We start from the raw sequence: 27,334 nt of genomic DNA, 5'->3' as shown, positions 1-27,334 counted from the left end.
TTGGCTGATAATAACTAAAACTATGAAGGCTGAAATGACTAAAATGAAATCTAAAATATCTGACACAATTCAACACTGCCGTAGACCTACATTCAGTAAGGTTTTCAAGTCACTTAGTGTACAAAACATTAGGAACACCTTCCTAATTGCACCCCCTTTTGTCCTCAGAACAGCCTCAATTCGTCATGGACTACACTGTGTCGAAAACGTGCCACAGGGATGCTGGCCCATGTTTACTCCAATGCTTCCCACAGTTGTGTCAAGTTGGCTGAATATCCTTTGGGGGTGGTGGACCATTCTTGATACATACAGGAAATTGTTGAGCGTTAAAAACTCAGCAGCGTCGTAGTTCTTGACACAAACCGGTGTGCCTGGCACCTACTACCATAACCCGTTCAAAGGCACTTAAATATTTTGTTTTGCCCGTTCACCCTCGGAATGGCACACATCACAATCCATGTCTCAGTTGTCTCAAGGCTTAACAAATCCTTCTATAACCTGCCTCCTCCCCTTCATCTACACTGATTTAAGTGAATATAACAAGTGACATCAATAATAGATATGTTTGGAATGGAGAGTTTTGTTGATTGATTTGGGGTTTTGCACTGGTGTGACACTGTTATATGTTCCAATGGGATGATTAATTCAACAGCAGTGGCTATATTACGGTTGAATGGATGGATGTTTCCTTGTAACCCTGTTGAGATAGTGTATATGTTTCCTAACATCAATAAGGGATCATATCTTTTACCTGGATTCACCTGGTCAGTCTTTATCATGGAAAGAGCAAGTGTTCCTAATGTTTTGTACAGTCAGTATATAATGCCTGGTGTAATTCACAGTGTAGATGTACACCACAAACAAACCAGTGTCAGTACTGAAGGTATAATTGGTTTGGCCAGTACTTATGGGTGTCCCGATATGCCCCTCGCTGTGTAGAGTCCGGGTGCTAATCAAGCACTTTTCGCCCTCTGTGGGGGTGTGTGGGTGACCAGTCGCTGTCTGCTGACATGACACGCTTTTCTGGGCTAAAGTGTTAACTGCTAACAGTGACAGGAGAGTAGGGTGTGTGTGCGTGCGTGCGTGTGTGTGTGTGTGGCATCAGGGGTCTGGTCAGTCAGGCTGTCCTGATCCAGACAGCAGCTGCACCCCTTTTTGTGGCACAAGTCTGACAGCAGGACTGTGTGCACAGTGTCTGGCACGTCTTGTCAGAGTTTACATATACACAAAGAAGTGTTGTCGCTAAACAAAGTGGCCCTGCATTTGCATAGTGGTTGCGCTGCTTGTGCCCTTCAGTTGCCCTGTATACTTATGTATATGATGCTGTCTCCCTAGCAGACTGATCAAGGCTGGAATTCTGAAGCACATCAGGTTTTATTAATAAAATATGTATTTTTCTCTTTCGTCATCCCTCTTGAACTGACAGCTAGAATCTTGGTTGAACTGTGAGGTAGCAACGGATTACACACACAAAAAAAACGAGGGTTCCTCAAAGTTTCTTTGGGAAGAGTGATGGTTCTACTGACTAAAAAGAACTGACCCAAAGAACCATTTGAGCCATTTGATGTCTCTTTGCAGTTCAAGAAAGGGTTCTTTCCTCTTTTAGTGATAATTCAAATGTGGGGGTGGCGGTTTATTAGAATATTTTTGAGGCACTGATTTGCTCACAGCTCTTTTTTGTGTAACCGTGAGTGAGAGTGTCATTTCAATATCTAATCTGTTGTGTTGTGCCAGTACATGTTATATATGGCAATCCCAGTGTAGGTGTCTTGTGAAAGACTTACCTATAGCCTTGTGTCAATTGAGAATGGGTGACTAAGTCAGTAGTTCTCAATTCTCTCCCAGCTGTTCCAGAGCTAGCACCCCTGATTCATCCTACGGTATGGCATTTTAACAAGACACTATCAAGCCAGAATAAAACAACTCTGTGTTGTTCTACAAAGAAACTTTGATGATTGAGAAAGGTTCTATAAAGAACCATAAAAAGGGGTTCTATATAGCCCCAAGAAGCATTGTAACCATAGAGGAACCCTTTTTTGGTGCTAAATAAATATAAACCTTTTTAATGGTTCTTCATAGCACTGTAGATGTTCCATTTAGAACCTTATGAACACGGTTCTCTATAGAACCTTCAAAAAAATACATAGCATATAGCACCAAAAAAGGGTTCCGCTATGGTTACAAGCCAATAGAATCATTTGTTTGTAGCGTGTATGCTTTTCCCTTTCCATGGTTTCCAACACAGATATCCACTGAGCTACAGTAACTGATCATTTTGATTTAACATCCTGCTCGTAGCCTATGGATATGTTTGGAATGGAGAGTTTTGTTGATTGATTTGGTGTTTTGCACTGATGTGACACTGTTATATGTTCCAATGGGATGATTAATTCAACAGCAGTGGCTATATTACGGTTGAATGGATGGATGTTTCCTTTGTAACCCTGTTCTTCCCTGCTGTTTTGTGGATCCTTGTTGTTTCACTATGAGCTTGTTAGAAGTAGATAGATAGTTGAGATATACTGTATATGTTTGCTGTAGCGAAGAGGCCTACCAGAACTCATATACTGTATGGTATTTTAATGTTCTGATCGGGACTTGTTGGAAGCAAAGGCAAAAGTGGATTATTACATCTGGACCAGTGCCCCATAAACACAATCTATCATAAAAATATGCTATTCACAAAGGGAATTATATTACAATACCTCTAGGTCTGTGTTCTTGTGGAGTCCTGAATTGAACTTGAAAAGTAAATTGTCATGCTTTTACTTTGTAAATGCTATTCAGTGCAGACCACCTCTTTGACACAGAGGTAATTAAAAAGAAAAATGTGCAGATAACACGTTCGCTCGCATCTGTCCCAGGTTGTATTGTGCTGGATGAAATCTTGTCAGGATGCTGGATTGCATTGTCAATAGGTGGAACCCTGCCAAATTACTTTTTTGCAGAACTGAAAAAATGTGTGAGGCATTGAATGTGTTGTCTCTATTCTTTCTTGCTTTCTTTCTTTCTTTCTCCTTCGCCCTATTTCTCTCGCTCTCTCTCTCTATCAGTTTCTCTCTCTCGCTATCTCTTCCTCTCTCACCCCAGTCTCATTCTCTCTCTCTCTCACACACACACACGGACACACATTGCTCAGACATACAAACCTACTTTGAGCCCAAGTTGTCCTGCCCTTTCTGGACCGCCTACATCTCATGCTATGGAAGTAATCATCACCTGTTCTTGTCGTCATTTAACATATTGTGTCACTTCGAAAGGACTGTGTTACTGGAGGATGAATGCTTTGATAACCATTGTGATTTAGCGGTAGTTAAAAGACCTTAACATCATGTAAAGTGAAACTAGTTCACCATGCAAATGAGAGGACCACCACTGCTTTGCTTTGTCCATCCCAGATCGATTATACCAGTAACACAATTACTACACTTGAGAGTAATCAATAATCACATTTATTGTTTTGAAAATAAGGTGTGAGCAGGATGTGGCGGTACACCTGCTCAGGAGCGTGCATAATCAAAGGCGGGAGGGGGGTGTGTGTTGTGAACCCCTTTTGTTCAAGATTAATTGGCCTAATTGCGTTAGCGCTCCACTGTGGCTTTAGAGGGAGGGGAGCCAGTGTCACCAGCTGGGTAATCCATCTTCATAGCAGCAGCTCTTTTTTTCTGCAAGAGACCAGCAGAGAGTGGGGTGGGGGTGGGGGGGGGGGGGTTGTCTTATCTCTCCCAGACAACCCTGCAGGGACCCAGTTTAGATGACATCAGCTGGAACAAAGCAGCTGAGAACGCAGAGCAGGGTCTTGCTGATGAGTGTATAAGTGGGCCGTGTCAGGCAATGGACCGTTGCCTAAAAACATGCCATTTCAATATGTCACCACTGAATTGGAAGAGAGAGAGAAAAAAAAAATGTGTTGGTCCCACACACCAGACCCACACACTGTCTCTGTATGAGTGGCCACCGCCCGCCCGCCGGACGTGCCGACATTCTGTTTTCCCCTCATCTCCTCTCCCTAAATTAAAGGCAGTCTTTCAAAGGGCTGTGTGGAGTTATCTTATACCACAGCAGCACTCGTAGGGAAGAAGCCATTTTTGTCATTCAGCATAACTATGTCAAGGGAAATATAGATACGTTAAGGGAAATATAGATATCGTTCTATCAAAGATATCTACATACATTTTGAAACATTGTATATCCCTGGAAATAACCAGAGGTATGTAAACATAACAGTTTTGAAAACATTTAACATATCCCAGCGATAATGCCTGGGAAGAAAACACTTCAACTGTGGCCTAGAGGGGGAGCGAACCCCACTGAGGAATGCATTTTTCATCATTTGAATCACACAAATGCGAGGTGTCTTCAAAGTACTATGCATATTATGCATAAAATGGACAAATGTAATCATTATTTGTATGGGGTATATTGATTATCTATTGACTCAACTTGCCCCTTGCTAAGTGGCACAATTTACCCCAAAGCAACCATTTTGACTATATTATCTACAAGGATGCACTTTCATGCTAGGTTTAGGACCTCGTATTGTAGCTTATAGAGACCCCAAAGTATGCATAAAACAGTCTTTAATCAGTCTACTTTTGGTGTAGACAGAAGCATCATGAAACCTATAACACAATAAATACATTTTACTTTGTAAAATTCTTCTTTTTTTTTGTTTGACCTAGCTTGCTTATCACTTTTCCCATGTGGTTTCTTCCTTCACGGACTCCATGAAATGATGACCTCTTCCTAAATATTACCTCATCCTGACCTAGAAATATTTCAAAATATTTTCGGGTCCTTTGATATAGTTGCTTGGCTTCGGATGGAAGTCTTAAACTGATGTGCAAAAGTGGTACAGATCAACTGCAGTGTGTTTCGGTGTGCTGTGATGCTGTAACCCATTGTCTGTGAAGCACAGGGGTTGTATTGCCTTGGTGAGATCTGTTTAGTGGCTCTATATTAGTTTTGCTGTAGTATATGGAAGGAGGAAAGAAAAGTAGATTGGTTAGTGTCAGTTAAGAATTACATATGGCAAGTTTACTCAGTCAAAGCCATGGTATGTTCTCATTAAGGCTCAACGTAATGTAGCGCTAACATTTATATAATTGCTGTGTAGAATTTTTCCTGAAGTTGTACAATTGAAGTATTACATACTACAAGAAGTCCCAGTCAGTAGTGATTGTATTTTATTGTAATGTGTAGGCTTCTGCAAAAATGGCTGTATCATGAGCGATACGGTAGATTAAGTTAACTTCCAGAAGATGTCATGCAGAGACCATCTTCTTTTAAACATTAACCTCACTTTAAATCTATTCTTGTAACTTTCACCTTTATTATATGTGGCCAGATGGAATTACTGCATAGAATAAGTTACCTTGATTGCTTTGTGCACTTTAAAGAAGTGCACTGTGTTTTGACTTTACAGCTGTTTCTACCACTCTCTCTTGAACTCATAATTGGTGGCTTGTCAGGCCTTGATGCCTGGCCGGGGGTGTTTAACATACAACGCTTGTAGAATATTCTCCCTACATCCCTGTAGAGTGGATAATGGATTGAGTGGTGGAAATGAGGCATAGCAGGGGTTTCTGCGTCAGGGTGTTGACTGTTGACTGCTCCACCATATTGAGGGTGACAGGGACGGGAGTGAGATTGCTCCAGATCTAGCCATGCTTTTGGCCCATCTCTAACCCTTCCTGCAAAGCAAGAGGAAAAGAGATGGCTCTCACATAAATGAAGTGATGTCTGCCAGAGTGAACTCCATTTACAGACCCCATCTGCTATGCCAGACACACTCCAGACTGAATCAATGTCAGGAAGGAAACCAAATGTGGAATGAGTATCAGCACATTTTTATAAGTGTCCACAGAGGAAGCTTGTGATGCATTTACTTACATTGACTTAGTATAAACGATGTTGCACTCAGTCATTACTCAGACATGATTAAGTGTCACACTTGCACTTTTTAAAATGTAATAATGTGATTTTCATCAAACGTTGCTCAAAGTTACATTATGAAATCTTAACATGAAACAGATGCGTTGTTATTAAAGAGAGGGATTAGCCCAGAGCACTGTTTTAGTTTTCATTCATTTCAGTGGTGCCATGCTGTTGTGCTTATTAAAAAACATTGGTTATCATGTTTGAATGTCACTTCGCATTTTTTCTCATCACGTCTCTAATTTCCTCATTTGATTCTAATTGAACATCTGCTTGGAAAAGTGGAGATCTGGATCTCTGCAGAGGTGCCTGTGACAACGTCGCGTTCCGAGTGGAATATTGAGAGGTTCTGCAGCCTAATAAACGTATCTCATTTCCTCACCTTGAAGGGAGGCACACCACCTGATAAGTTGTTTGTGCAGCTTATGGTGCTCATGGTCATTTAGCCAATAGACTCTGTCTTCAGAGTCTGGTGTTGGCTGGGCTGGGAATGTCACATGAAGGGGAATGGCCCTCCCACCTGAGGATGAGAGCAGGCTGGAGAATGGATGCACTGACTGGAGCACATCCCAGCACAGACAGACAGACACACACACACACACTCCTCCGTGCAGTCTTGATGTCACCTAAAGTATGTTGTGGCTTTTATCACTTACATAGTTTTAATAGCTGACCTTAACTTGATCTATCAAGATGTGCAGTGCTAGTGCATAGAGGATTCATGTTTATTGAATATTTCCCTCTCCAAAAAAAAGTCAATTAATAAGAAACACATCACATATTTTTTATTAACCTTTATTTTACTAGGTAAGTCAGTTAAGAACAAATTCTTATTTACAATGACGGCCTACCAAAAGGCAAAAGGGCTCCTGCTTGGACAGGGCCTAGGATTAAAAAGAAAACCATAGGACAAAACTGTTGATGTGATATTTTATACAGTATATGTTTTATATTTTTACAGACATTTTATAAAGTATTTTTAGTCACGTAAATCATGTATTGATACCAGTGGTAGATTTATCGGTAACACTTTATTTGGACGGTCCATCTGTGGATGCTCTACAGACTATCAGTAACATTTCAACTAAATATCTACTAACCTTAGCCCTAACACTCTACTAAACTTAGCCCTAACACGTAACCCTTACCCTAACCCTTATTCTAAACCTAAGCAGTTGCTTATCAACAGATAGGTGTAACCGATTAACGCAACAACAAAAAACATGCCCCTTAATGATCAAGCTATTTCTGGTCATATCAAGTTAGCTGAACCCTTGTTCCCTATCTTGTAAAGGTTGTAAAACAAGCTCAAGGAAGTTAAGTTGATCGATTTAACCCAAATAAATCTAAACCTGGAGATTTTTGCTGAGATTAGGTCAGAACCCTTTGCTGAGATTAGGTCAGAACCCTTTGCTGAGATTAGGTCAGAACCCTTTGCTGAGATTAGGTCAGAACCATCTTTACCTGTCCACGTGCCATGTTCTTCTCTACGGGATTATTCTTTATCCGGGAGAGACTGCTGCTGATATCGTTTTTCAAAGGGAGAATGTGCCAGCACAGCACAAGTAATCCATCTTGGTTCCCGACAATTTCTTTGGAACCGGTGTGTGTGTGTGTGTGTGTGCTCCTTATTCCTGAAGGATACCTCAGCCAGCGCATGAGGAGGAGATTAATATCAGTGGAAGGGAATATATTTTGAGAGCAATTTGTGATTAGAGGAAGGATCCTGTAGCAGTACATCCACACAGCCCTCTGTGGACCAGGCAGATAAACACTCCACTCCTTCCAATGCAATTACCAACACAATCCCATCCTGTTCTCCTGTTTCACAGTCGGAAATGAAGACGATGTAAATCGGGAGCTTTGATTAAGACAGCTACCTGTAATAAGTAGTAGCTCTGCACAGCGTTTAATTCATACACATACACTGAGTGTACCAAACATTAGGAACACCTTCCTAATATTGAGTTGCACCCCCTTTTGCCCTCAGAACAGCCTCAATTGGCCAGGGCATGCACTCTACAAGGTGTCGAAAGCATTCCACATGATTATGCTGGCCCATGTTGACTCCAATGCTTCCCACGGTTGTGTCAAATTGGCTGGATACATACAGGAAAGATACATACAGGAAACTTTTGATTGTGAAAAACCCAGCAGCAATGCAGTTCTTGACACACCCAAACCGGTGCACCTGGCGCCTACTACCATACTCCATTCAAAGGCACTTAAATATTTTGTCTTGTCCATTCACACTCTGAATGGCACACATGCACAATCCATGTCTCAATTGTCTCAAGGCATAAAATTCTGTAACCTGTCTCCTCCCCTTAATCTACTACACCAGGGATGAACAATTTTTGTAGGCCCGCGGTCCGATTTTTTAAATACATTTTTAAAACAATTTTTCATTGTTGTCTGTGTGTTTTTTGGGGGAAGTCAGTCAGGGTCACAAGTTACTGTTGAGATTTATAATAATAGAATACACAAGGTGCAATTTATAAATTTAGTTGTGCATCAGCAGCCACTCAATTAGCCAATGTCAGCGACATTTTTTTTGATTGGTAAATTAGTCTAGCTGCCAGCTACCTAAACTTGTAGTAAGCATGATCGAATGACTATTTACTATAGAATTGTATAACTGAGTGAAATTAGTTATATTATTGCCAAATCTTCTCTCCGCCCCATGGGAAAATGTGAAGAATTCAGGAAATGAACTTTAAAACAAAAAAAATGTTGTTCTTCACTGTCACGGGTGGCCACTAAAATGTTTTGCTTACAAGGGTGTGGATATGCGGCCCTTCATAATGAGTTCCGTTTTTTTTCGGAGCCTCCACCTACATCAAAGTTGCCCATCCCTGATCTACACTGATTGAAGTGGATTTATTAACAACTGACATCAATAAGGGATCATAGCTTTCACCTGGATGCCATGGAAAGAGCATGTTTTGTAAACTCAGTGTATAAAAGCATATTCAGTTAGAAAAGCTTATGTATTAAGGAATGTTATTGTAGGTTGCATTAGCCACGAAAAATGTGTCTGTTAGATCCATGGGGAATCACTTGTCATTTCTCTCTTTATGTGAAGGTGGTGTAAGAGGGAATGTTTGGCACCTCTGTGTATTTGTTTCACAAAGTAGAGATTAATACTTCCTTTGCAGGCTAACACCCCTGTCCCCTGGCTGTGTTTTGATTAAGCTGCATATTGCCATGGAAACCGCATTAATGCTACAGAGTGCCCTGGAGACAACGGTCAACCGAGACAGAGCTGAAAGGAAATGTCATTTCACGTATAGCCTGCAATTCAGTATTTTTTCTTCCTCCATCTTAATGTAACTGAAAAAAGAAAAAGAACCCACTCAGTGCATTCTGCTAGTTGCAGGGTAGAGCAGGGTAAATCATATGTACTGTGACAAGGGGAATGAGTCCTTACTTACTGCCAATCATTCTTCTTCTTTCTGTCAGACATGTACACTCAACTAGAGCTCTGTGCAACACTGGCTCCAGATGCACTCCTCATACTCCTGTTGTGCTTTGATTGACACGTGCAAATTATCTCTATAGGGTAGGCCTTCTAACAGTAGCTTGAGGAACTTCCAAGCATTGTGTTGTGTTCATTGCTGTTATTCTCAGCATTACTCTCCATGATGTACTGTTCTGTTCATCACATCATTGTTGTTGATAATTAGTGCATTCAGTGGTCGACAGTTCCAACTTTCTGCTATTTAAGCAATGTGTAAGCTTTGTGTTATTAAGTACATTTAGTCATCAGGGCTTCCAAATTTGAAGATAGCTTGGCGTGAGATCTCCTATCGTGAATGATCTCCTATCAGCTCCAGCTCTAGCTGGAGGGGTATGGGGATCCCCTCCCCAGGAAAAGAAATAGCTGTTTTAAAGCTAATTTCCTGCCATTATACATGTTTTCACGTGGCTTAGTCCCATGACCAGGGTGAAATAAAAACCATAGGTCAGGTGTATTCGGGATCATTTTAAAATTGAATTAACACTGAAAACTCAACAACTTGGTTTGAAGTTCATTTGAGATTATTTGGAGATGGAATTTAGAGTATGCTAGCTGGGGAAACATTGATGTTTGGTTCTGAAATGCTAATATTAATAGTTGGTGGCAGTAGCCAGCCATAGGATGGATTGCAGCCTCTCCTTGTCCATAACAAACAAACATGTTAATATGTAATTAATTTGGGTGAACTCTCCGTTTAAAATAGGACCGTAGAAAATCTTGCCTAGAGGTAGCTCTCCAAAGGGGGTTGGCCACCCCTGATCTGTTTCCCTAATACTGTGGGTTTGAATATGGTCATGTGACATTTGATTTCTACACATTACCTTACATTCAAGAAAAATCAAATGAATAATGACAAGTTGGCGTATCAGATTTCAAATAGCCTAATTACTCCAGAGAAATTGGTAAGAAGTGAAATAATAAAAGTATGGGGGATAACAGTAGTGTTTGTTCTGAGATAAGCACACTAATTAGTATATATTTTAGCCCTTTGTAGGGTATGTGAATTCTTCTAATGTCTTGTGAAAGACCTAAATCTAATCTGCCCCTACACCCAACCCAAATTATCTTTCAATGTATTGTTGTCCCCCCACTAGAATCAGATTCATTCGGTTCACAATTTGTTTGGGCAAATAATGTTAATAATACAGATAGAAATTCAGGCTAAATTCCCTCTGAATGTTGCCTTTTTGTTGTTACAGCCGAATGAACATAAGTGCTAAATTGCCAATGACCAAACAAGGTGAATAATGTAGGCTATGGATCTGAGCTCATGCAAGTGGTGGATTATCAAGTTAGTAGGCTAGGTTATATTATCACATGCTGTCAAAAAGAAGCATTCTGTTGACAAGTTGCACTGCTGCTCTTTTGACAATTTAGCTCACAAACTTTGATCAGATGAGAACAAACCTGCCTGTCCAGTCTGCCGTGGCTGCTCCACTCTAATCGTGAGGGCCATTTCTTTACAGACACACATCCAATCGCCTTGGTACTAACCCAATCACAAGCTTCAATCTGCTGTGGTTCACAGAGCGGTGGTAGGAAAATGATGGATCTCCCGGGTGAAGCTGCCACAGTCACAATGCTCGTGATGTAGAATTGCAGGGTATATGCTCCCGATTTGAAAATGATTTGGTGGCACAGTTGAAAAGTTCAAGCGCTGTGTTAATCAGGAAATAAAAACCAGCACTTTTTTCCATGCGAGAGAAATAAGAGACATGGCGTGTGAGTGTGTGAAGAGGGTCAAATGTGTGTCTCTCGCCCAATGCGTAAATTGGCAGCACTGAGTCATACAACACTTACTGTACCTGTATCCATCCACCTTTAGTGTCACGTTCTGACCTTAGTTCTTTTATTATGTCTTTGTTTTAGTATGGTCAGGGCGTGAGTTGGGTGGGTTGTCTATGTTTCTTTTTCTATGTTTTGGGATTTCTGTGTTTGGTCTGGTATGGTTCTCAATCAGAGGCAGCTGTTTATCGTTGTCCCTGATTGAGAACCATATTTAGGTAGCCTGGTTTCACTTTTGAGTTGTGGGTGATTATTTTCCGTGTTAGTTACCACACAGGACAGTTTTGTTTGTTTCACTTTGTTATTTTTTTTTATTTGTGTAGTGTTCAGTTTGTCTTATTAAAATGGACACTTACCACTCTGCAAATTGGTCCGACCTCTCTTACTCCTCATCAGAGGAAGACGACGAACGTTACATTTAGGTAGATTTGTCACACACTACAGTCTAGACACTCTAGTCACACTAAACTCTGATATATTCAATGCTTATGGCAGTGTCATCATAAATATGCAGTTTGAGTGACATTTGAGTTCTCTCCTGTTGTGGGGGTGTCAGCCCGACCGTTAGATGAGGTGCCATTTGTATGTTGTTGCACCTCATTTTACAGCCGATAACTGTAAATCATTTTCTATCATAACGACATCAATTCCTGAATAATTTGGTAGAACTAACAGTGCATGTGACAAGCTAAGAGGTATTGGCACAAGCCTACGTAGGGCAAAAATCAATATCAATTACAGTGCTATTGGAGAATTGTCAGAGGTAAATGCTCAGGTGTCCCTATTTTACCAATGTCAGGCAATTGGTTTGTTGTCTAAGTGAAAAAAAAACACCTCATTGCCACACATATTATCGTAGACTGTAATTGCCTGTTAACCTTGGGGCTGACAACTTTAAAAACAGTGGTATGCACTCTGGATTTATCTCGATGGTACTGTGAAAATAGACTTATCTGTACTTTTCCCATTGAGTTGAACCACACACTGCATTCTGCGTCATATACTCCGACTTTGGTTTTGCTGGGTCAAATCTGTGCAGTTTGACTTGATTTACGTGTCTGACAAGGCCGTTCCTCTCAAACACGGAGCTCTGTGGGGAATCTGGGGAGAGACAGACTTTCCGTTTATCTTGAGATGCCAGAATTTCACACCCTACACTTCAGAACTTTAGAGCAGTCAGGAGTGTAGATCAAAAGTTGGGTCCAACCTCTTGTCCTGTTCAGAGGATAGGGTGACATAGCCTCCCCCCTGTAGACACCTGATCTGAGCTTTTCCTATTCAACCCTGGAGCAGTGTTACTACCACCGACGCTTTGATACAATCATAATTACAAACACCACCTGCAGGTAGGTCAGTGTCGACCAGGACAAGCAACATACTTTAATGCATACCTATCCTTATGTGTAAAGTTAATACAAAAGGGCACACACAGCTACAGTACAGTAGCACACAGAGTGAAACCCTGACATACTTGTTCATGTGCTGGATGAATGCTGCATGCATTTGGAGATTGCATGGCTCCAGTGGTGTTTGGACTTAACCAGATGGGGCGAAATGAGTGTTAGACGAGTGCAGAGATGCAATATGCACTGAGTGTAACGCACCTTAGCAAAGGTTAATTATTTTGTCAAATCACCGAAAGCGTAAGATGGCCTTTTTTCACACAGCCTCGTGGCTGAGTAATTCTTCTGATAGAATCTTAACCCCTATTTTCACAGTCCTGTTTTATTTACCGGGCTAATGAAGAGCACACAAAGACCCTGCATTCACCTGTCCAACCGGGCTCTGAGATGAGAGGGTGTATTTGTGTATGGTGGTGTCTACCAATGCTACCTTCACATATGCACGTACTAGGATATTGGTGTAAATAGTTTGATTTATGTTATGCCAATATACACTGAACAGTCAGTATCTGGTGTGACCACCATTTGCGTCATGCAGTGCGACACATCTCCTTTGCATAGAGTTGATCAGGCCATTGAGTATGGCCTGTGGTATGTTGTCCCGCTCCTCTTCAATGGCTGTGCGAAGTTGATAGATATTGGCGGGAACTGGAACACGCTGTCGTACAAGTCGATCCAGAGCATCCCAAACATACTCAATAGGTGACATGTCTGGTGAGTATGCAGGCCATGGAAGAACTGGGATATTTTCAGATTCCAGGAATTGTGTACAGATCCTTGCGACAGATCCTTGCGTGCATTATCATGCTGAAACTTGAGGTGATGGTGGCGGATGAATGGCACAACAATGGGCCTCAGGATCTCGTCACGGTATCCCTGTGCATTTAAATTGCCATAGATAAATTGCAATTGTTTTCATTGTCCGTAGCTTATGCCAGACCATACCATAACCCCACCCCAACCATGGAGCTCTCTGTTCAGAACATCAGCAAACCGCTTGCCCATATGACGCCATCTGCCCGGTACAGTTGAAACCGGGATTCATCCGTGAAGAGCAAACTTCTCCAGCGTACCAGTGGCCGTCGAAAGTGAGCATTTGCCCAGTGAAGTAAGTTATGACGCCAAACTGCAGTCAGGTCAAAACCCTGGTGAGGATGACGAGCACGCAGATGAACTTCTCTGAGACGGTTTCTGACAGTTTGTGCAGAAATTATTCGGTTTTTGCAAACCCACAGTTTCATCAGCTGTCCGAGTAGCTGGTCTCAGATGATCCCACAGGTGAAGAAGCCGGATGTGAAGTTCCTGGGCTGGTGTGGTTACACGTGGACTGCGGTTGTGAGGCCGGTTGGACCTACTGCCTAATTTTCTAAAACAACATTGGAGGCAGTTAATGGTAGAGAAATTAACACCACAGCCCTGGTGAACATGCTTGCAGTCAGCATATGAATTGCACGCTCCTTCAAAGATTGAGAACTCTGTGGCAAAACTACACATTTTAAGAGTGGCCTTTTATTGTCCACAGCACAAGATGCACTTGCGTAATGATCATGCTGTTTAATCAGTTTCTTGATATTACCGCCCCTGTCAGGGGAGAAATGCTCACTAACAGGGACAAATTTGTGCACAAAATTAGATAGAAATATGCTTTTTGTGTGAATGGAACATTTCTGGGATCTTTTATTTCAGTTCATGAAACATGGGACCAACACTTTACATGTTACGTATATATTTCTGTTCAGTATAGATAGCATCAGCAATTATAGCTGTTTGCATGCATCAAATCCAACATGAAATGCAGTACTCTCGACATTTCAGTGTAGTGCTGCCACTATCATTTCAAATCATTTCTGGTCCCTGGTTTTGTCATGAACTCATCCAACACACTCTCACATTCTAGCACTTCCTTTCACAATACATCTGTGCCATTTAATTAACTCTACATACAATAAAATTGTCCACATCACTGTGTTGTTTGTGTAAATCACAGGCCAATGTAGTGTCCTTCAATTATGAGGTAGTAAAGACAACCAAAACTGACAGCTTGTTTTGCATGTACTGTAAACTGAATGCTTGGGTCTCATGTACTGTAATATAGTCTTATATATAATGGTGATGTTTCAAAAAGAATGTCAGAAAATATATTGGGAGGAAAGGTTTTTACTTTGGACCATAATTACAGTTTCCAATATGCACTTCACAGTACGAGCAATGGATTCTCTGAGACTAATGTTATTTTTGAATCCCTTTCATCTTGGAGGACATAGAAGATTAACACTGTCCAGTCTCTTTGCCTGTTACTTGATCTTCTCCAATACATTTTTTTTGTTTGTATTTTGTATGATTACATGAGTAGTGTGTTTGGGCTTTTCGCCTCTTGTTAGAGATAAACGTCTCCTCTTCGGAGGGGTTTACAGCGGCAGCCGTTAACTTTGTGTGAGGCTGAGATGAAAAGAGTGGCACTTCTCACCTGTGAATTATTGATACGTCCTCCACAGCAGCAGGAAAGGAAGCTCTCCTGAGACAGTGGGAAGATCAGACAGACATGTTGTCCAAAGGTTTCTTAAGTAGGGAGAGGAGGAGTAGAACTGGAAGACATTTACTTCACTTAGTTGACTTGTAGTTTACCTCAGCTCCTCTAACACCAGCTTCAAAGCTAACGTCTAAGTCTACTAATAAAGCCTTTCCCAGTTCTGTAATTACAGCAAGAAAGGCATAGTAGGATGCATTATGTCTGTTCACTCTCCCCATTTGTATTCTTTCTGTGGAGCTTTTCTCAGAGGATGCACCAGTCACATGATTGTCCTTTTGTCCCGGGGTATAAGGGAATTGTGGAAATATACAGAGTCAAGCACACAAATGCAGGTATTGAGTTATATGAGGCATGTGCTCAGAGAGGTAGTCTTAAATCAGGTCAGAGCTTGATCTAGTTAAAACAATGTGTTGTTGCCCTATTTGTTCACAGTCTGGGGGTTATACTTTAACAAACCTAACGCAATGGTAAATCTTAGCGATAGCGTTATAGTTTCAGGGGTGTGTCAGAAATATTTGAGCTATTTTCACAACCCGGAATTAAGGGCTTAGTAGCTGGCGGTGGCGTGAAAGGGCTGGGTTTTGATGAATTAACAAGTTGTGGGAGTGTCAAGGCTTGGCCTCTCACTGGCCAATCAGAACGTGCTCCATGGCTAAATATGTGGTTACTTCAAGTTGTGTATTTATGGTCTTTTATGTGTTGCATTGTCATCAACTCCAATTTGAATGTTAGTCCATTATAGCCTATTTCATTAGATAGCCTGCCCCATATATGCTAAATGAACATGTTTGCAATCCACATTGTTCTAATTGCATTGCTTCAATATGGAAATAAGCTGTTAAACGTAAGCTACAGCTTTCGCACTGATATAGTGGCTAGACATACTGTAAATTGAGGAAGGTAAATTGCAGTCTGGACATAGACATGTCAAACGTAGTCAATAAGCAAGATTAAATTCACTAGGCTATTGATAAGACCTAAAAAGACAGTGTATAATTCTAATCAAATTGTAATAAAAACTAAACAACAACTTGCTTTAAATAGGCTATGGCTAAATACAGTTACAGGCACAATAATTGCTCCTCGTGGACATATAATACAGACTAGGCCATTTAGACTATGGAGAGTTTTACGCACATGCAAACCTTTCACAGGAGCTGGGAAAATGTATTTTATTTATCCGTTATTTTACCAGGTAAGTTGACTGAGAACCTGTTCTCATTTGCAGCAACGACCTGGGGAATAGTTACAGGGGAGAGGAGGGGGGATGAATGAGCCAATTGTAAACTGGGGATTATTAGGTGACCGTGATGGTTTGAGGGCCAGATTGGGAATTTAGCCAGGACACCAGGGTTAACACCCCTACTCTTACGATAAGTGCCATGGGATCTTTAATGACCTCAGAAAGTCAAAGATCCAATATAAAGGCAAAGGGGGAATATCCACTCACCGTTATACTGCTCGCAAATGTAATGTTTTATAAACATAATGGAAACATCTTACAGATCATATTCAGACTTTTCCAGAACGATCAGATGAAATTGAATTGCATTCGAGCCATGTTCATTTTCACCATTAACCTCTTGCTCCTACCTGAAACGCAGGCGTCCCATCTAGACATCTGGAAATGCAAATGCGCTACGCTAAATGCTAATAGTACTAGTTAAAACTCAAACGTTCATTAAAATACACATGCAGGGTAGTGAATTAAAGCTACACTCGTTGTGAATCCAGGCAACAAGTCAGATTTTTAAAATGATTTTCGGCGAAAGCATGAGAAGCTATTATCTGATAGCATGTAACACCCCAAAAGACCCGCAGGGGACGTAAACAAAATAATTAGCATAGTCGGCGCTACACTAAACGCACCAATAAAATATAAAACATTCATTACCTTTGACCATCTTCTTTGTTGGCACTCCTAGATGTCCCATAAACATCACTATTGGGTCTTTTTTCGTTTAAATCGGTCCATATATAGCCTAGATATCAATCTATGAAGACTGTAATCAAGGAAAAAAACATTGTTTTATAACGCAACGTCATTTTTTAAAATTAAAAAAGTCGATGATAAACTTTCACAAAACACTTCGAAATACTTTTGTAATGCAACTTTAGGTATTAGTAAACGTTAATAAGCGATCAAATTGATCACGAGGCGATGTAAATTCTATAGCTATACGTCTGGAAATAATGTCCGGGTAAATCTCAACCAAAATATCCAGTCGGAGACCGGAAGAAAGGCAATGCCTTGCGTCTTTTTGACCCAAGAAACAAAAGGTAGGCAAATGACAAGACTGTTGACATCGTGTGGAAGCTGTAGGTATTGCAAGCTCGGCCCCATTAAATGTGGGTCACCTTTATCAATTGGTTGAAGTGGCGCATGGATATATTTTTCCATTTTTCCATTTTCAGTGATCAGATGATCAGATTTTCCTGCACTTTTCGATGAAACGCACGTTCTGTTATAGTCACAGCCATGATTTAACCAGTTTTATAAACGTCTGAGTGTTTTCTATCCACACATACTAATCATATGCATATACTATATTCCTGGCATGAGTAGCAGGGCGCTGAAATGTTGCGCGATTTTTAACAGAATGTTAGAAAAAGTAGAGGGTCGACTTAAGAGGTTAACCCATGGACGGTGAATCTTCCTTATAAGTTTATTTTTAAATTAAATTAAACGAAAAACAAACTGTTTTTTAAACCAACAACACTATTTATAAATAGGATACAGTCAGAAGCATGACATCATAAATCGCATCTCTCATTCCATGAGCATAATGCAAAGTGCATATAACCGCTGAATTGCATAGCGCCACATTCAAATAATATTACTAAAAATATTTATATTCATGAAATCACAAGTGCAATTTTGCAAAACACAGCTTAGCCTTTTGTTAATCCTCCTATCGTCTCAGATTTTGAAAATATGCTTTACAGCCAAAGCCATCCAAGCGTTTGTGTAAGTTTATCGATCGCTCGACAAAACATTATGCACACTTAGCATCAAGTAGCTTGGTCAGAAAAATCAGAAAATCAATCAAAGGAATCCTCAGATGTTTTCACTCACGAGACTCCCAGTTACACAATAAATGTTCCTTTTGTTCCATAAAGATTATTTTTATATCCAAAATACCTCCATTTGTTTGGCGCGTTATGTTCAGAAATGCACAGGAAAGAGCGGTCACGACAACACAGACAAATTCCAAATAATATCTGTAATGTCCACAGAAACATGTCAAACGTTTTTTATAATCAATCCTCAGGTTGTTTTTAAAATATATAATCGATAATATATCAACCGCAACTGTCTTTATCAGTAGGAGAGGGAGAGGCTACGGCTGCCCAAACTCTGTTGCGCGAGCAAAACAAACCTGACGCGATGTTATCTTTCTCGCTCATTTTTCAAAGTAAAATTCCTGAAACTGTGTCTAAAAACTGTTGACACCTTGAGGAAGCGATAGGAAAAGACATCTGGTTGATATCCCTTTAAATGGAGGGAAGGCAGGCTATGGAACACAGAGCTTTCAAAATAGAAGCCACTTCCTGGTTTGATTTTTCTCAGGTTTCGCCTGCAATATCAGTTCTGTAATACTCACAGACAGTATTTTGACAGTTTTGGAAACTTTAGAGTGTTTTCTATCCTAATCTGTCAATTATATGCATATTCTAGCATCTGGTCCTGAGAAATAGGCCGTTTACTTTGGGAACGTAATTTTTCCAAACATAAAAATAGTGCCCCCTAGCTTCAAGAGGTTAACAAACTTCCTACAGTCACTGACACCTTTAATTTTTTGTATTTAACTAGGTAAGTCAGTTAACCTCTCTGGGATACGATAGGCATCCCACCTCTCCAACAGCCAGTGAAATTGCAGGGCGCCAAATTCGGATTTCAAAAAGGCTTTACGACGAAAGCACACCAAACGATGTTAGGTCAGCACAGTCAATTTTCCAGCCAAAGAGAGGAGTCACAAAAAGCAGAAATAGAGATAAAATGAATCACTAACCTTTGAGGATCTTCATCAGATGACACTCATTGGACTTCATGTTACACACTACATGTATGATTTGTTCGATAAAGTTCATATTTATATCCAGAAATCTCAGTTTACATCGGCGCGTTATGTTCAGTAGTTCCAAAACATCTGGTGATTTTGCAGAGAGCCACATCAATTTACAGAAATACTCATAATAAACATTGCTAAAAGATAGAAGTGTAATGCATGGAATTTTAGATCCACATCTCCTTAATGCAACCGCTGTGTCAGATTTCAAAAAAACTTTACGGAAAAAGCACACCATGCAATAATCTGAGTACAGCGCTCCGACACAAAAACAAGCCATACAGATACCCGCCATGTTGTGGAGTCAACAGAAGTCAGAAATAGCATTATAAATATTCACTTACCTTTGATGATCTTCATCAGAATGCACTCCCTGGAATCCCAGTTCCACCATAAATGTTTGTTTTGTTCAATAAAGTCCATCATTTATGTCCAAATACCTCATTTTTGTTTGCGTGTTTAGCCCAGTAATCCAAACTCATGAGGCGCGAGCACTAGGTCCAGCCGATTAGTCAAAAAGTTCTGTTACAGTTCGTAGAAACATGTCAAACGATGTTATAGAATCAATCTTTAGGATGTTTTTAACATAAATCTTCAATAATGTTCCAACCGGAGAATTCCTTTGTCTTTAGAAATGCAATGGAACGCAGGTCGCTCTTACGTGCGCACGCGTGATCAGCTCATGCCAGACATCTGGTTGAAACAGCTCTCTTTCTCTCCCCCTTCATAGTAGAAGCCTCAAACAAGGTTCTAAAGACTGTTGACATCTAGTGGAAGCCTTAGTAAGTGCAATTTGACCCCATAGGCACTGTATATTCGATAGGCAATGACTTGAAAAACTACAAACCTCAAATTTCCCCCTTCCTGGTTAGATTTTTTTCTCCGGTTTTTGCCATATGAGTTCTGTTATACTCACAGACATCATTCAAATAGTTTTAGAAACTTCTGAGTGTTTTCTACCCAAATCTACTAATTATATGCATATTCTTGCTTTTAGGCCTGAGTAGCAGGCAGTTTACTCCCAGTCCCAAAGAAGTTAAGAACAAATTCTTATTTACAATGACAGCCTAGGAACAGTGGGTTAACTGCCTTGTTCAGGGGAAGAACAACAGATTTTTACCTTGTCAGCTCAGAGATTCAATCCACCAAACTTTCGGATACTGGCTCAACGCTCTAACCACTATGCTACCTGTCGCCTCATTCAATGGGCATCGCACATAGGCCTAATGAGTCCTAACTTTTCACAGAAGCTGGACAAAAATTATGTTTAAAAAACAGGATTGTCTGGGCACCACCTTAACACCAGCTGAAAATAGAGCCCTGGCTGGATTTACAAAAATGCTCCTTGTTTCCCAGAACTATACCAATGTCAATGTGCATTTCTATAATATTTATTTTTCTTGACACAACTATCCAATGATCAGGACATCTCCCAACACCAGCAAATAAGTTCAATTTTTTTGCAACTTCATTGTTCAGTTCTTTCAGCTGAACAATGAGGTGCATCTAATACCATTTGCAGTATGGTAGTTAGTTCTGTGACCGCTGCAGTACTTGTTTAACTCTCGTCTGTTTCTTTCTCCTCCTTTCCAATAGTCCGATAAAGACCAGGTAGTGATTCTCTCGCTTGATTGTAGTAAATTGACAGGAAATTGGTCATTTAAAGTGTTTTGTCAGGTAAGGTCGCCAGAGTACATCACAAACACATTCAGTCATTAAGATAAGTATATGTAATTTCAAAACAGGGTTTTTTCATGTTTCTTGCCCTAATCTTTTTACGTTCAACTGGTGCAACCTTCATTTGAGTGTAGTGTTTACCATCTCTGTTTTTATCAACACAAATTAAAAGCTTATTTCACCTCATCCAATCAGAACATCTTAGATAAGTGGCTTCACTAACCGAGAAATTTCCAGAGTTGCAATAAATGACCTGCTAACACACAGAGCTGTAGATGACAGTTTTCTTTACACTGTCCCTTACATTACACAGCAGATCACTGGGGAAAGTGCAGTGCAAAGACAGAGCTCTATTTTTCTTGTCTGCTTTACAAAAGGGCCGGGGGCTTTTTTTTTCATATTTACAGTTTGCACGGAGTTTCAGATAATTAGAATCCACCACGGTTTAATGAATTGGTCTTCCCATTTTCCCACACTGCCCTGCTTTTAAGGTCAACTATTTCAATTTGTTGTTTGTTATTTAGGAACATGTCGAGTTTGGTTAAGGATCATTGACCTTTTGTAGTACCAGTGGCCATTGTGTAAAGGCCATGCAGAGATGAAGTGACTGTTGTCTTGGTCCCAGATTTCTTGTGGTCATATGAAGTCATGAATTAGCCATTTGACCACCTTGTCACATTTTATCACATATAAAAGAACACAGCATTATTAGAAATGTTTCTAAACATTCCCAGTCACAATAGTTACATTTTAAGTGTCATATTCAATTTATTTGAGTGGCACGTATACATACAAGGACAAAAGTAGAGAGGAAGTTTATATGATCAAATACAGTATATAATCAAATATTACATTTAATCTCAATTAAGTTATGTAATTAAATTATGTTAATTCCAATCAATGCATGATATAGACATTTATGTTTTCCATTTTCTGAAGACATTGCAACTGCTAGACTGATTGCCTTTCTCTCTGGGGAACGCCCATGCTTAATGATGATGAACAATGCAAAAAGTTAACCTTTAAATTGACAATTGAAATTCACAGACTGCAAAAAAAAAAAAAAAAAGTGGGAAAGTAATGTGGTCATGCAATGTTAGTGTCTGTAACACAATCTTTCTACTTTTTCTGCCTGCAGAGTTTCCATTCTGGACAACGGAAACCTCCGGATACAGAATGCAACCAAACCAGATGCAGGTCTTTACACATGTGTGGCACGAAACCAGTTTGGAGTGGCAAGCAGCTCCGGTACTCTCATGGTCAAAGGTAAGCCTATTTGTCATTGTCTTATACTGTATGGGATTATTAAGTCTTTAAATTGGGTTGTGATTTCTCATAGGATACAACTTGTGCATTTATCTTGTGACAGACTCTTCACAGGAGATTTGGTTCTGGGTTTTGAGATTACTACAGTCCCTAAGCCTTTCTCCCCTACACATAAGTGACAGTATCAATGGGTTCTTGCACTTAGCGCTCATTAAGAAACAGAGTTGGAGGTTGCACTGTTGCCCTCACTGCACTGTTGCCCTCACTATGTGCTGTAGTGAATGTTCAGCACTGTCTCTAGACCTCCAGACCAACCCGATTATTGGTACAGTATAAACGTAGAAGAGATGAGAAGGGGAGTAGTGTTTTTGAGATAATCTGAGTCAACCCGTGGGACTGAGGGTCGTGTTTCTGCTCTGTTGCTGTGACTTATTATACTTCATTAAATATGAATGGGAGGCGGGTGTAAGGTGCTGTGTATTGGGTGGCTTTGTTTTGTGCATGCTGCTGTTTTTTTCTGTCCTGCTGCTGTGAGGGGGGGTGATATTCTCACCAGGTTTTTCATCGCTTGGAGTGTTGGTGATTCCCTCTCCCCTTTTTTTGCATTAACTTTAACCCTAACATGACCTATGTTTTCAGAGGTCAGGTCTGGTCCAGTTGTGTTGTGATATGATTTTTTCCCCCTATAATTACTTTCTTTGTAGGTGGTGTGTTTTGCCTGAGCTATTGATCCCTCATCCCACATGTCTGTCCCCAGGGATAAAAAGTTGTCAGTTAGATCTTTGATTCACATTCCAAAGTGTCTGATATTGATCTTATTGTACATGAATATTACAATTGATTGTTGGAATGAGATGAGTGTTAATGATTGTCTCATTATTATACTGTAGATCAGTTTTTCTGTGTCATTGTATTTATTAGGGGTTCAAGCAGCAAAGCTGGGTGAAACCCTTTTGTATTTGTTGGTGTTCTTATTATTATTCCAAAAGGGAATCTTCACATGCAAATTCCTGTGAAATTCTAAAACTTACAAGGTTGAGACTTAACCAAAAAAGATAAAGGGCCAAGGGCCACAGCCTCTCAAGTAATGGCATGTCAATTGGCCACATGGGGGCACTATAACAAGCAATTGAAGATGAAAACTTGAAAAGATGAAAAGTCATGCCTCTCACCCCTTCAGACCTAGAATCCTGAAATTTGGTACAGAGGTCAATCTCCTTTCAAGGAAACATTTTGCCAGGAGGACCCATAAGGTCTACCATGATGGATATTCCGCCATTTAGAATTGTTCTAAAAATACTTAAAACGCTACTCCTCTGGCACCGAATGACTAGTCCACACAAAACGGTATATGTGGCATCTATGGACCAAAGTCTCTTATTTTCCAGGCTAGTAGCTCAAACAACATGCCCAATACTGACCAATAAACTCTCACATGGGTGTGGTCTGGCACATAAATACAGAAATATCTGGCATAGATATTAGTATTGGAACACACTTGATACACATGTTCAAAACACTGTCAAGACTCAACAAATGCAACCACAATATGGGCACATATTTATTTCTCTTGATCTGTTTGAGTCAGAGTGATGAAATGTGGCCCACATGCCCAGGGATGTGAGTCTAGCTAACCTGTAGGGTATGGTTCTGTTTGGCCACATGGTGGCGCTGTTGGATGGCTGCTTGCGGCTATATTTTAAGTTGGAATTGGAAAGTAGAGTTGGCACCATTTAAACTGGCAAAACTGGGCAATTTGCCAGCACCCCTTCTCTTTTCAAATGCATAATGTTTCTTCTTATTCGAGATTGAACATTGGGGGTTATTTAAACATTTGACCGTGACGCAATGGCAGAAATCAGACGGTCTGAGTGAAAATCGAACGCGACAACCCTTGACTCAGTATTCAGTGAAAACTTACCTTATAACACTTTCCCACCCCTTGACCTCAGCCCGGTATATTTCTGATGGTGAATTGCGCTATTGAAGACACTAAGGGATGCGATTTGATCATGTCTCAATTGATAAAGCAATACAGAGAAGTTTTTAAAGCAGTGCGATGAGAAATGCTATATGTTTTTTCTCCCTTTAAAGTTTAATGCTGGGTTTCACAGAGCATTGAAGACAAAGCCGCTGCCGTGGAGTACTCTGTCATGTTTGTTCAAGGGTTCAATCCATTTAATTTTCTTCCCTCTACAACTTAGAGATCTCCAAAGCCCTTTGAAATGCAGAGTAAACAGTAAGGTCCTCTGTTGAAATACCTTTTGGAATTCCCTTGCGTTTTAGCGTTGCAAAGCGGTTGCCATAGAAACACTGGTGGATAGCTTATTGTGGCCCCTAACGAATCTCAAATCTGCAATTATTTAATGATTGATTGTAACTGCATGAGGTGTCCTGATAGTACCTGCAGATTATGCATGTTACAGCCTGTTCACTAACATCGGGGTACATAAGGTAATGAATGCTCAGATCCAGCCTAAAGTAATTTCTTCCACACCAGCTGTGTCTTCTGTAAATCACTGTCAGGCCATGTTTCCTTATCACGATTAATAATAAAACATACATTTCATATATTATAAATGCTAGAAAGTCAGCAGTCAAGGATGTGGAGCGAGAGCTTAGAGTGCACCTTGCCACAGACAGCTTTCTGCTGATGCCTTACAACAAACCCTCATCCACTGCCTGCCCCTCTCATTTTATCTCCAGAGTCATCTGCTACCACAGACAACTGCAATGACCCCGCTATAATTGAGTGAAGAAATTGAAACATATATCAGTATTTTCACCTAGATATATGGCTATGTACAGTTAATTGCTGTTAAATTTACAGCATTACACTCTATTTAACATAATGAATTGAATGTTATTTCTTACACAAAATATAGCCATTTTAATCCCCCCCCAACAGCTCACTGTTCTGAAAGCTTGTAAACGTCACTCTGGGTTCAGGTTGATGGCCCATCTATGATTTCCCAATCTGGCTCTAAAGAAATATGCTTGTGTGTCTATATACTGTGTAAATATGCCCGGCTGTTATTCTCTCATTATTCACGTGAAAGGCAATATATGAGCTTTATTTGACATTCTCCCTTAACAGTTTACTTTCCATCATTATGTGATGGCTGCATTCTTGGGCTGATGTACAAATGTTCTCATATATGATCTTGTGCCTCTCTGTCACAATCAATACTGTAGGGAAAATGGGACAGGGAAATTTACATGCACTATTTCTTTGAGAATTGGAAACCTGTTTAGTTGGAGGATATTTCCGCAATGAGAGCAGCCCTTATGGGAGATGACAGCAGTTTATTCAAATTGACTGTGGCTGTATGAATACTGAAAAATACCTGTCACAATGCATTTATTTACTGTGGATGTGAATAAACCACCTAGACAACAGCAGAGGAGCAGTCACAACAGATGAACCCTGTTAATGTCCCCATTAGTTCAACACTGAGGGGATATTAACCAGTGTAATCAGTCTTGATTAGGAAATGGACTCTCGGAATGTTGATTGCGGTGGAAACTGAATATTGCAATTAGTAATTACAGCTGGTCAATGGCCTCAAAACTCTTTAACTCAATGTTGAGTTCACTCCTTTATTGATGTCTGAGATGGCAATTCATTTTCTTTTTCAATAATGTGATTTTCTATTGCGAGTTGTCATCGTGTCACCTTTCCAATTACATTTGAGGGTCCTTGGTTGTGACATACATGCTTTAAAAAGGATTCCTTGGATCAGCAGGTTATCACAAAAGTATCAAACTAAATTCAGAGAGGTGGCAGTGGTCATTGCCTTTGTCACTTCCAGTGGTGTGATTTTTCATAGGTGCAGGACGAAAGATACATTGTCTGAACAATTTATTCTATGCTCTTTCAGGCAGATGCGAATTACAGGGCGGCCAGCGGGGCTACACCCCCCTGAATGAAAGATGAGCCCCACTAAACGCAACAAAAGTCAATCTTTGGGGGGGGTTTCTAAATAATGCTAATTTAACCATTCTCCTATTTGTTTAAAATGCAATTGTGTACTGCTACTATACAGTTGTAAATATGAAAAGAAAAGCTTATTCCAAATTAAACGAACACCACTTCTAACATGTATTTTTTGTGTTTATGTTATCCCATGTCATTAGTTACCATAGCCACAAAGACAAAGTCATTGGCTATATCATAAAAATGTATGAAAACAAAAATGTGCTTTTCTATTCTTAATTTAAGGTTAGGGTTAGGCATAAGGTTAGCAGTGTGGTTAATGTTAGGGTTAAGGTGTAGGTATGAAATCAGATTTTAAGAAGATACATTGTAGATACAGCCTGGTTTTAGCCTGCCGAGGCGGCAGGGTAGCCTAGTGGCTGGAGTGTTGGACTAGTAACCGAGAGGTTGCAAGTTCAAATCCCCGAGCTGTTATTCTGCCCCTGAACAGGCAGTTAACCCACTGTTCCTAGGCTGTCATTGAAAATAAGAATTTGTTCTTAACTGAAAAAATAAAATAATTATGATTAATAATTGTGGCTGTGGTAACTGGTGATGACCTCCCGGGACACTCAAATAATTCCGGCTACAAGAGTGCTGGCCTAAGGACAATCGCCAAACATGATTTTTTGGTGTTTTGTAACAGATGTCTCTTTCCATTCATCAAATGGCGTGTGCACAGTTCATTGTTTGGATGCTGGAATTATTTTGCAGTGGACAAATATACGCAGCCTTTTTTGAAGTGATTTGTTTGACAATCAGATGAAAACATCATGACTGGTTTTGTTCACGCCACATTAAAAGTGTAGACATTTTTACCGTTAAATCACACTGTTACACATAAGACTCATACAGAGATGATTGCTGATTTATTGAAGCCAAAGGAAAATGAATGGCAAATGTTACAAAAAGCTTACAGTGCCTTCAGAAAGTATTCCTGGACTTATTCCACATGTTGTTGCAGCCTGAATTCATCCAGAATTCAGCCTGAATTCAAAACGGATGAAATATTTTTAAAAAATCTCACCCATCGACACACAATATCCAATAATGACAAAGTGAAAAAATGTTTTTAGAAATGTTTGCTAATTTATTGAAAATGAAATACAGAAATATCTCATTTCCATAAGTATTCACACCCCTGAGTCAATACTTTGTAGAAGTACCTTT

The 27,334-nt window shown here is 40.1% G+C and overlaps 1 protein-coding gene across 3 annotated transcripts in view; it reads left to right on the top strand.

Moving 5' to 3' along the window:
• LOC115136960 (contactin-4-like) overlaps window positions 1–27,334 on the top strand; it is a 165,910-nt gene that overhangs the window by 113,876 nt on the left and 24,700 nt on the right. For all 3 annotated transcript variants that reach the window (XM_029672915.2, XM_029672896.2, XM_029672906.2), the window contains exon 12: window positions 22,061–22,188. In XM_029672915.2, the coding sequence (XP_029528775.1) occupies window positions 22,061–22,188 (128 nt within the window). The remainder of the gene's footprint in view (window positions 1–22,060; window positions 22,189–27,334) is intronic.

The sequence above is a fragment of the Oncorhynchus nerka genome, linkage group LG2, assembly GCF_034236695.1.
Source record: "Oncorhynchus nerka isolate Pitt River linkage group LG2, Oner_Uvic_2.0, whole genome shotgun sequence".
In the NCBI taxonomy this organism is placed as follows: domain Eukaryota; kingdom Metazoa; phylum Chordata; class Actinopteri; order Salmoniformes; family Salmonidae; genus Oncorhynchus; species Oncorhynchus nerka.
The sequence above is the reverse complement of the archived record's forward strand: the minus strand, read 5'-3'. Positions and strand labels throughout refer to the sequence as shown.